General features: G+C 31.6%; 1 protein-coding gene across 2 annotated transcripts in view; it reads left to right on the forward strand.

The window, feature by feature from the left end:
• The first annotated feature begins 2,616 nt into the window (after nucleotides 1-2,616).
• The window catches only part of sn (fascin domain-containing protein singed), a 145,203-nt gene continuing 135,319 nt past the window's right edge, over nucleotides 2,617-12,500 (forward strand). The window contains exon 1 of one of the 2 annotated variants that reach the window (XM_068351735.1): nucleotides 2,617-2,676. Coding sequence is in view for 1 of the 2 variants with exons in the window: in XM_068351733.1 (XP_068207834.1) it covers nucleotides 8,155-8,175 (21 nt within the window). In the remaining variant the exon portion in view is untranslated. Of the gene's footprint in view, nucleotides 2,677-7,885; nucleotides 8,176-12,500 lie in introns of those variants that run through there. The other variant, XM_068351733.1, reaches the window with a different exon arrangement.

The raw sequence follows: 12,500 nt of genomic DNA on the forward strand, positions 1-12,500 counted from the left end.
AGATGCTATAAGCCAAAGACCTCCAACGGGGAAAAATAGCCCAATGAGGAAAGGAAATATGGAAATAAATAAACGATATGAGAAATAATGAACAATTAAAATAGAATATCTTGAAAACAGAAATATCAAAACAGATATGTCATATATAAGCTATAGAAAAAAACTTATGTCAGCCTGTTCAACATAAAAACATTTGCTGCAAATAAATAATAAATATCCAAGTCTGTAGTTACGTAATTAAGGTTAATAAGTTTCATATTAAAAAAAAGCTTATCAAAAACTCCCAAAACCAATTAAAACTTGAGACTAAATCATATAGTTTAATCCAATTATTTTAGATTTGATAGAAGATGAATACTGAATTAGATCAAAGTTAACTATTTATTATTTATTTATTGGTAATCAAATTAGTTCGAATCATTTTATTTATTTATTTGTTTGTAATTAAATGATTTTGGTGATAGATACGTTTTGTTTATCAATTTATTTAATTTATTAATTTGTCAATTGATCAAGTTCGTATTTCTAAGAAGGCTGATTATGATGCTAATGTATTTTATGTATTGTAGTCTAGATATTAATGATGCTGATGTATTTTGTGTATTGTATTCCAGATGATCAAGAAGATAATGTATTTAATCTGTTGTATTCCAGATGATAATGATGCAAATGTATGTTATCTATTGTATTCCAGATGATCATATGCCAATGTATTTTACTTATTGTATTCCAGATGATCATGATGCAAATGTATTTTATCTGTTGTATTCCAGGTGATCATGTTGGTAATGAATTTTACCTGTTGTATTCCAGATGATCAAGATGTTAATGTATTATATCTACTGTATTCTAGATGATCATGAAATTAATGTATTTTACCTATTGTATTCCAGATGATTAAGATGCTAATTTATTATATCTATTGTATTCTAGATGATCATGATGCTAATGTATTTTACCTGTTGTATTCCATATGATCATGATGCTAATGTATTTTGTCAGTTGTATTCCAGGTGATCATGGTGGTAATGAATTTTACCTGTTGTATTCTTGTATTCCAGATGATCATGAAATTAATGTATTTTACCTATTGTATTCCAGATGATCAAGATGCTAATGTATTATATCTAATGTATTCCAGATGATCATGATGCTAATGTATTTTACCTATTGTATTCCATATGATCATGATGCAAATGTATTATATCTATTGTATTCTAGATGATCATGATGCTAATGTATTTTACCTATTGTATTCTGGATGATCATGATGCAAATGTATTTTCTCTATTGTATTCCAGATGATCCTGATGCTAATGTATTTTACCTATTGTATTCCATATGATCATGATGCAAATGTATTTTATCTATTGTATTCCAGATGATCATGATACAAATGTATTTTATCTATTGTATTCCAGATTATCATGATGCTAATGTATTTTGTCAGTTGTATTCCAGATGATCAAGATGCTAATGTATTTTATTTATTGTATTCCTGATGATCATGATGCTATTGTATTTATCTATTGTATTCCAGGTGATCATAATGCTAATGTATATTACCTATTGTATTCTAGATGATCATGATGCTAATGTATTTTACCTATTGTATTCCAGATGATCATGAATTTAATGTATTTTACCTATTGTATTCGGGATGATCATGATGCTAATGTATTTTATCCATTGTATTCCAGATGATCATGATGCTAATGTATTTTGTCAGTTGTATTCCAGATGATCATGGTGCTAATGTATTTTGTCAGTTGTATTCCAGATGATCATGAAGTTAATGTATTTTACCTATTGTATTCCAGATGATCATGATACTAATGTATCTTATCTATTGTATTCCAGATGATCATGATGCTAATGTATTTTACCTATTGTAATCCAGATGATCATGAAGTTAATGTATTTTACCTATTGTATTCCAGAGGATCATGATGCTAATGTATTTTGCCTATTGTATTCTGGATGATCATGATGCTAATGTATTTTACCTATTGTATTCCAGATGATCAAGATGCTAATGTATTATATCTTGTTTTCTAGATGATCAGGATGCTAATGTATTTTACTTATTGTATTCCAGGTGATCATGATGCAAATGTATTTTTATCTGTTGTATTCCAGGTGATCAAGATGCTAATGTATTTTACCTATTGTATTCCAGATGATCATGATGCTGGTGTATTTTATCTATTGTATTCCTGATGATCATGATGCTAATATATTTTACCTATTGTATTCCTGATGATCATGATATTAATGTATTTTACCTATTGCATTCCTGATGATCATGATGCAAATGTATTTTATCTATTGTATTCCAGATTATCATGATGCTAATGTATTTTGTCAGTTGTATTCCAGATGATCAAGATGCTAATGTATTTTATTTATTGTATTCCTGATGATCATGATGCTATTGTATTTATCTATTGTATTCCAGGTGATCATTATGCTGATGAATTTTACCTGTTGTATTCCAGATGATCATGATGCTAATGTATTTAGTCAGTTGTATTCCAGATGATCATGAAGTTAATGTATTTTACCTATTGTATTCCAGATGATCATGATGCTAATGTATTTTACCTATTGTATTCCAGATAAGATCCTTCCACTTGACCATACGTTGAAAACAAGTCGTCTTTTACCTGCTGAGTTGTAAGTAATAATTTTTTAATCAATATTGATTAATCTGTTTTCTATTTTCTACTTTCTATTTCTTCCATCGAGATTTCACCGCAACTCTTTGTTTCTATTGTATTATCTGAAAGAAAAGAGCTTTAGAAATCTCTCTCTCTCTCTCTCTCTCTCTCTCTCTCTCTCTCTCTCTACCTCTACGAGTAGTTCAAGAATAAGTTAGACAAGATCATAAAAACTCTCTAAATGCTTCAACTAAATTGCTCTACCAAAGAGCAAATGGAGTCTCCGTGGATGGACTATAAAGTCTTTGAGACATCCATAATCCTTGTAGCTCTCTCTCTCTCTCTCTCTCTCTCTCTCTCTCTCAGATTTAGGCATCTTTGATTATGTAAAGAAGTGCTTTTTTTTTTTTTTTTTTTTTTTTTTTTTTTTTTTTTTTTTTTTAGAATATGGTGTGCTGATTTTGTATTCAAGAGTACACGGAACACTTTGATATATTTACATACTTTTGTTATATATTTATATAATAATTTTCTTGATGCCTTTTCCTCTTAAAATGGGTTTTAGATTTCTGCACAGTATTAGATCGCTAATGAAACATTAGGTTAAATGCCTTACATGTCTAATTTTAAACAGCATAAGGTAATAGATATATTCATAGACAGTAACGTGATTAAAAATAATTTTATTCGTGAATAATGAATGGCTTCTGTATACTTACATTTATACAGTACATACATAGAGTACGCATTTATATATATATATATATATATATATATCAATCAATAGTATTTTATATTAATTTTATGCCACATAATTATTGGGTGATGTTTCATCTCTCTCTCTCTCTCTCTCTCTCTCTCTCTCTTACCTTCTTACCGGACGAACCCATGCACCGAACAGTTAACAGGTTTCAATTCTTTTCTTGAAGAAAATGATTTTCCACAGCCCAATCGTGTCTAGCAATATATTCCCAAGACTCGATTACTTTCAGTATTTTATTTCATTGTTAGAATAACGAGATATTCCAGGTTTCTCTGGAATCGTTTGTTTTTATTTATATTTGTTTTAATGTACCGAGCCATGTTTTGCAACTTGAGGTATATTTTTATTTTTACAGTTTTTATTGATAATAGGCCTAAGTCACAATTAATCTTTAACACTATATTTACGTCATTAGTTCAATTATTTTATTTACACTTTTATTTCGTACCCATGTGTGATATGATATAGGTAGCTAGTTAATTAAGACATTTCCTTTGTAAATTCCAAGGAAAGGGGTTTCCAGTGTAGATTAAAAAGAAAGTCATTCCCATTTCGAATTCCAAGCAAAGCCATTCCTAATTGCAAATTCCCATCAAAGTACTTTCCCTTGCAATATTTAATTAAAGTCATTCAAGTTGCCGGTTCCAAACAGAGTAATTTAACGTGTAGATTCCAAAAAAAAGGTATTTTCCAGCAAATTCCAAAAAGTGTAAATTCCCATACAGACTCCAATCAAATCCATTTACCCTGCTAATTCCAATCAAAGTAATTTCCCTCTCAGATTCTTAACAAAGACATTTCCTTTGAGAATTTCAACCAAGGTTATTTCTCATGCAGATTTCAAGTGTAATTTCCCTTGCAAATTCCATGCAAAAATATTTTCCTTGAAGATTCCTAGCAGAGTCATTCCCTTTGCAAATTCTAGACAACGTCATTTTCTATGCAAATTTCAAGCAAAGTTATTTCCCCTTTGTATTCCAAGCAATATCATTTATCTTGTAAATTAAACAACAATAACAATTTCCTTTTCAAATTCTTAGCAAAGTAATTTTTTTTTCAATATCTGGGCACTATCAAGTCCCTTGGTAATTCTAAGCAAAGTCGTTTCCCTTGTTAATTCCAAGCAAGTTCATTTTCATTGCAGCAAATTCCAAGCAAATTCTCTCTCTCTCTCTCTCTCTCTCTCTCTCTCTCTCTCTCTCTCTCTCAGCATGTTTTGTAAGCATAAGGTATTATTCCGTAATTCCTATTTCCAAGCAAAGTAATTTTTCTTGCTAATTCTAAGTAAAGGCAAAGTCGTTTCCCTTGCTAATTCCAAGCAAAATAATTTTCAGTGAAAAATCCAAGCAAAGTAATTTCCTGTACGATTGCAAACAAATTTATTTCTCCTGTAAATTCCAAGTAAAGTCACTTTACAGTAATGAAAGTAAAAACAAAACAATTACGAGTATAATGCTAATATATACAGTACCTTTAGGTATTTAATAAAGCATAAGAAACTCAATTTCCCATTAACTGTAAACAAATGCTAACGCCCTAATTTCACGGGTAATTTATGCCAATGGGTAATTAGTCATTACCCGTTCTGTTTGTTTATGATGTGTTTGTGCTTCGGCCGTCATGGTTTGCCTTCATTTGCGGTAAATGAATAGAAATTTGGGGATGGTTTGTGAATGATCTTGATATAGATGTCTGTGAATCACCAACCATGTGTGTTTGCCTGTTTGTTAGATGACAGCCATGTAGGCATATGGTGGTCCATTTGAGAGAGAGAGAGAGAGAGAGAGAGAGAGAGAGAGAGAGAGAGAGAAGTTCCCTCAGCACAAATTAATATTCAGGAGACAAGAGACCGCAAATTCCACATTACAATAACGTCTAAAAAAACACACAATGTGCTAAAATGTGATAATTAATTTACACAGAGAATTAAAACATTAAAACATGCAAAGAATAAAAAAAAATAGTCTGAGAGAGAGAGAGAGAGAGAGAGAGGGGGGGGGGAGGGGAGGCAAGCAGACAGGCAAGTGGTTTGGGTTGGGGGAGTATAGAGTGATGGAAAGTTGAGTGTAAGGGAAAATTAATTCCACGTAATTGGAATAAGTTTCCCCTGGCAGCTGGACGTCTATTTTCCCCTTTTTGCGGTTTTGATGTGTTTTTGCTTTTATGTTCCATGGGGAGATGTTTCCCAGATTCTTTTTTTTTTATTTTCCTTTTTTTTCCCTTGGCTGTTTTAATGTTTTAATTCTTTGTGTAATATAATGGAGATGTTTCCCAGATTCTTTTTTTATTTTCCTTTTTTTTTCCTTGGCTGTTTTAATGTTTTAATTCTTTGTGGAATTTAATTATCACATTTTAGCATATTGTGTGTTTTGTTTAGGCGTTATTGTAATGTGGAATTTGCGGTTTCTTGTCTTCTGAATATTCATTTTTGCTGAGGGAACTTCTCTCTCTCTCTCTCTCTCTCTCTCTCTCTCTCTCTCTCAGCATGTCTTTGTAAGCATAAGGAATTATTCTGTAAGGGTCTTTGAAACTATCCTAAATGCAGGAGTTATGAGATGGTACACTCGACCACACTGTTCTACCTTAGTTCTCTTCCTCTTGTTTTTTTTTTTAAGTTTTTATAGTTTTTATACGAAAGATCTATTTTAATGTTTTTACTGTTCTTAAAATATTTTATTTTAGTTATTAATTACCTCTCTTGTAGTTTATTTATTTCCTTATTTCCTTTCCCCAGGGGCTATTTTTCCATGTTGGAGCCCTTGGGCTTATAACCTCTTGCTTTTGCAACTAAGGTTGTAGCTTAGTAAGTAAGTAAGTAAGTAAGTAATAATAATAATAATAATAATAATAATAATAATAATAATAATAATAATAATAATGAACGTCTACTTTGTTCATCTAGTGACAACTTTGCTGGTGATGAACTATATGACGGGTTGGGAAGTGAGTGAATCAGGCTAATTTATCTTCGAAAAATAAAACATGAAGCCGACTCTGAAAGACAACGAAAAACATTGCTGGGAATTATTATTATTACTATTATTATTATTATTAATATTGTTATTATTATCATTATTATTATTATTATTATTATTATTATTATTATTATTATTATTATTATTATTATTATTATTATTATTATTATTATTATTATTATTATTATTACTACTTGCCAAGCTATAACCCTAGTTGGAGAAGGAGGATGCCATAAGCCCAGGGGCCCCAACAGGGAAAATACCCCAGTGAAGAAAGGAAACAACAAATTAAATATTTTAAGAACAGTAGCATTAAAACAAATATTTCCTACATAAACTATAAAAACTTTTAACAAAACAAGAGTAAGGGAAATAAGATAGAATAGTGTGCCAGAGTGTCCCCTCAAGCAAGAGAACTCTAACCCAAGACAGTGGAAGATCATGGTACAGTGGAAGAAAAATTAGATAGAATAGTATGCCCGAGTGTACCCTCAAGCAAGAAAACTCTAACCCAAGACAGTGGAAGATCATGGTACAGAGGAAGGAAAATTAGATATATGGTGTGCCCGAGTGTACCCTCAAGCAAGAGAACTCTAACACAAGACAGTTTAAGATCATGGTACAGAGGAAGAAAAATTAGATAGATTAGTGTACCCGAGTGTACCCTCAAGCAAGAGAACTCTAACACAAGACAGTTTAAGATCATGGTACAGAGGAAGAAAAATTAGATAGATTAGTGTACCCGAGTGTACCCTCAAGCAAGAAAACTCTAACCCAAAACAGTGGAAGACCATGATACAGAGGCTATGGCTAATTTTTTGCTGTAGACCCAGTGAACATTCTGGAACAGGAGTCAACTTAAAACTATTCATTCCCAAGACTGGGACGCGGTCGCCTGTAGGAACTGTCGCATGAAAATTCCGACCATGCACTCTCGGACAGCTGTTGATGTGGGCACGTAGGCGTGGATGAAGTTCTTTTTTCCGTCCCCACAACGTCCGGACAGACAGACAGACAGACAGACAGACAGGAGGCACATCCATAGATACGAGACGCGGCTGATTTTGTATCCGGCCAACCAACCAGCCAACCATCTGCTGCCTCACACAGTTACCTACTTTCCCGACATTCAACGACGCATCTGACGCACACGACTCTCTTGCCTACTGCTCATTTACCCCCTTGCTTACCCCCTTTTTTTTTGCACCCCCTTCCCCCTCCCCTTCCCCCTCTCATGCAATGGATTTTCAACCAATCATAACGGGTCTTTTGTCTCAGAACGTTATTCTCATTGGCTTTCACTGACCATGGTGGTCTGGAAGGCAGGTGTGTGGACAGCCCCCACCCACTCTCTCTCTCTCTCTCTCTCTCTCTCTCTCTCTCTCTCTCTCTGGATGGGCGTGATGCATCTCTTTCTCCTTGCTGTTTGCCGAGAGTTGAGGAGGTGCAACGAGAGAGGTGTCTTAGACAGTTCTTCTGTAGCAGCCACAGCGTTAGCACACCCAGAATACCTTAACTGATCCACGCACGGCCTCTGCTATTAACTTTGATTTTAACTTTGATTTTAACTTCTCCGCTTCGATTAATACCTCGCGTGTGTGATTTACCTCAGTGCTGGAAATACCTGGAAACTTCGCTTCTTTTAGACTTTCTTGTCGAAGGACTGTAAAAGAAATCCCGTGACTTTTTTTGACTCTGTTGAAATAGAAATTTTTTTAGTGCCTTCGCGAGTGCCAGCTTTCTTCTCGACGCCAAAATGAGGGAATACTATTCATTGGTACAGTAACATTACAGTTTTGTATATATATATATATATATATATATATATGTATATATATAGTTATGTTAATGTATAATGCTTGCAACATATAAATTATTTTTTATATAATGTGTGTGAGTGTTTGCGTCAGATGGTGACCGGAATTTCGTTTTTTCTTTCTAGAAGTTTTACATAAAATCAGTAAAGGGTTTTGGTTATAAAATCATGCATACATAGTTGCACACACTCACACGTACATACACACACACAATATATATATATATATATATATATGTATGTATGTATGTGTGTGTGTGTATGTGTACATACACACACACAATATATATATATATATGTATGTATGTATGTGTGTGTGTGTATGTGTGTTTATTGTATATTTATTTATAAAAGAATAGGATTGCAAACAACCAATATTCATTAAATGTTCAACTACAGAATTATTTATATAAATCGTAATCATTTCAACTGGTTATATATTTAGTATTAACTTTATTGTTAGGAATTGCAATATTCCCTAATTTAATTTTTGTCGGAAATAAATTATTATTTGTATGGATTACGAATATCACAAAAACCAAAATGTTTTTGACTTAGTATATTAATCGTGGTTTTAATAATCATTCACTTGTACAAAATAATAATTAAACGAATAAAGGATCTAGTTTTAGAAAACAAAAATTATTAGAATTTTATTTCAGTAAACAAATAAATTTTATGATCACCATTTTTTTTTATATGAAACGAATTGATTAGACTTCAATGCGTCAGCGAGAAGTGATCCCAACAACACACGTGTCTTTATGCATACGTCAGCGTTTTTGTCCTTGAACTTGACTTGTCTTCCTCTCGGTTTAAACGTGACCATCGCACTCAAACCTATTCAACCGCTACTCAAACTTTGTCATTAAACGACAGGCATCACCTGCTGTTCTCCATTTCATGTTCGAGACTTTTTTTTCCAGGTCACCTCTTGCTGTGTAACAGATTTTATAGGCCAAGTCCGTGCTCAGTTTGAGACATATGTCTGTCAGTGTTTAACTAACGTTGGTGAGATTGCTTTCTTGCGCTTGGACAATCTGTCTCGCTCAGGTGTGGGCTTCGTGGCAGTTTTTATACACTTTTGAAGTTTGATTGGTTATTGTTTCAAGTATATATTTTGAGAAATGCGATCTACGTCAATCTTATATATTTTAAGAAATTTGATTTACTCCAATCGTTCATATGTTGAGAAATGCGATCTTCTTCAATCTTTAATATTTTGAGAAATGAGATCTACGTCAATCTTTCATATTTTGAGAAATACGATCTACTTCAATCTTTCATATTTTGAGAACTGCGGTCTAGGTCAGTCTTTCATATTTTGAGAACTGCGGTCTAGGTCAGTCTTTCATATTTTGAGAAATGTGATCTACGTCAATCTTTCATCTTTTGGAAATGCGATCTACTTCAATCTTTCGTATTTTGAGAAATACGATCTACGTCAATCTTTCATATTTTGAGAACTGCGATCTACGACAATCCTTCATATTTTGAGAAATGCTATCTGCTTCAATCTATTATATTTAGAGAAATGTTATGTACTCCAGTATTTTATGTTTTAAATAATGCAATCAAAGCCAATCTTTTATATTTTAAGAAATTTGATTTACTCCAGTCGTTCATATCTTGAGAAATGCGATACGCAATCTTTTATATTTTGAGAAATGTGATCTACCCGTCTTTTATATTTTGAGAAATGTGATCTCATCCAGTCTTTTATATTTTGAGAAACGTGATCTACTCCAGTCTTTTATATTTTGAGAAATTTGATCTACGGCAGTCTTTTATGTTTTGTGAAAGGCAGTCAACTCCAATTATTTATATATTGAGAAATTCGATCTACGCCAATCTTTATTGTTTTGAGAAAAGTAATCTACTCCAATTTTTGTTTTATCTTGAGAAATGCGATCTATTACATTTTTTGAGAAGTATAATCTACCATAATCATTTATATTTTGTGAAATGCAATCTACGCCAATAATTTATATTTCAAGAAGTGCTATCTACTGGAATCTTATATATTTTGATAAATGTGATCTATTCCAATCTTGACTCACAAATTAAAAACAAGTTTATATATGCAAGAAATGAAGTGTTTATGAGAATATTTAAAAACATTTATGTATTTGTTAATGTTTTCTTTAAAAATCGGGTAAATGTAACATCAAAGTTATATTTCTCTGCATTTTTTTCGTTTGTTTTTTAATATATATATATATATATATATATATATATACATACAGTATATATATATATATATAAATATATATATACATATATATATGTATATACACATATATATGTATATATGCATATATATGTATATAATTACATATATATATATATATATATATATATAAGCAAGTGGAAATGCATTGAATACCAAAGAAATTGAAGAAATACAGTGTTTAACCCTTTCAGTGTCAGTGGCGAATTCAACGAAAATTTGTATGTAGCAAAAACTTCCAATACCGCCCAAACTTTAGATTGTTGATATTTATTGGAAAGGTCTCATCAACCCCTATCCATTGAACACAAACTTTCTATAGTTTGGATGCTTTTAAAAGAGGTTTCCCCTTTTAAAAATTTTACTAAGTCACCAATAACATTGAAAGGGTTAAGATACAACATTCTTTTTGCTTATAAGTTGGTACTTTTTTTTTACTATTTGCCTTTACGATGCAGGAAATTGTTGATTAGTGTACATTTTTTGAAGTTTTACATTCATGTCTTCTCCATCATAAGACTCAACACTACAAAGTATTCGAGAAGGTTTATTCCAACTGTGATCAGACTGTGGAATGATCTTCCTTAATCGATCAGTAGAATAGATGGAACTTCAGAAGTTCAAACTTGCAGTGAATGGTTCTATGTTGAATAGGATGACATAAGACTTTCTTCATAGTTTATATATGACGGATCTATTTTAACGTTGTTACTGATCTTAAGATGTTTTATATTCGTTATTCATTACTTCTTTTATAGTTTATATATTTTCTTATTTCCTTTCCCCACTGGGCTATTTTCCCCTGTTGGAGCCTTGGGTTTATAGTATCTTCTTCTCCAACTAGGGTTCTAGCGTAAGTAATAATAATAATAATAATAATAATAATAATAATAATAATAATAATAATAATAGCAATAATAATAATAATGATGATAATAATAATAATAAGTGCTATTTTATGTCAATATAGAAACAGATCAATCCTAAAAGCATTTTTAATTATATTTGTATAGACCAAAATTCATGCACAGATTAAACATGAATCCCAAATAATTGAAAAAAAAAATACTTTATTAATATCTTATGAAGAAAAAGACTTCTTAAGATATTACTCCCAATTTAGCATTAATGTGTTAAAACTTTTCTTGATTCGAAGTCATTTATACAACAGCCATTAACTGGACGATTATACACATCTGAGATTATCACGTAATTTACATTGCAAAAACGTGAGTATGAAGACGTGCGTTTCTAGATGTTCTTAACGGTACAGGCCATCTGTTACGCATTGGGAAAGTGCAGTGTGTCAGTGATGTTATAGTTGACAGAGGGTTCCAGATACCTGTGTATATATATATATATATATATACATGAGTGTATATATATATATATATATATGTTTATATATATGTGTGTGTATGTGTGTACGTATGTATCTTTTACATATGTGAGTATATATTCGATCTCTCTCTCTCTCTCTCTCTCTCTCTCTCTCTCTATGTGGTTATACACACGCACACATACGTATATGTATATATATATATATATATATATAGTTAAGTGATCTTAATATCCAGTCAGAAATATAAGGCTTTTAACATAATTAAGTAAATTAGTATTGTTAAATAAAGCTTTATATTCATTCATATTTTATAACCTTTTACAAAATTTTATAAAGAATAAAGCTTCGATGTCCAAAATGCAATAACTCCAAAGTTCAATGACATTTGCAGATAATTACCGAACTATGAAGCGAAATTGACGATAGTCTGCTCGTAATATTATTTTTTAATGCTTTCTTTTATTCCTTAATAATCTTATGTTTCTGAGATATAGTTACTAGTAGTAATAGTGATAGTATAAACTCATTTTTACTCCTAGTTCTTAATAATCCTATCTTGCTCTGCTATAGTTACTATAGTCAATTCTTTTTAGTGAGGCAGATTTGCACCGACTCGCAGGGGTGCCCTTTTAGCTCGGAAAAGTTTCCTGATCGCTGATTGGTTGGACAAGATGATTCTAACTAATCAGATAGCAGGAAACTTTTCCGAGCTAA

The sequence above is a fragment of the Palaemon carinicauda genome, chromosome 28, assembly GCF_036898095.1.
Source record: "Palaemon carinicauda isolate YSFRI2023 chromosome 28, ASM3689809v2, whole genome shotgun sequence".
In the NCBI taxonomy this organism is placed as follows: domain Eukaryota; kingdom Metazoa; phylum Arthropoda; class Malacostraca; order Decapoda; family Palaemonidae; genus Palaemon; species Palaemon carinicauda.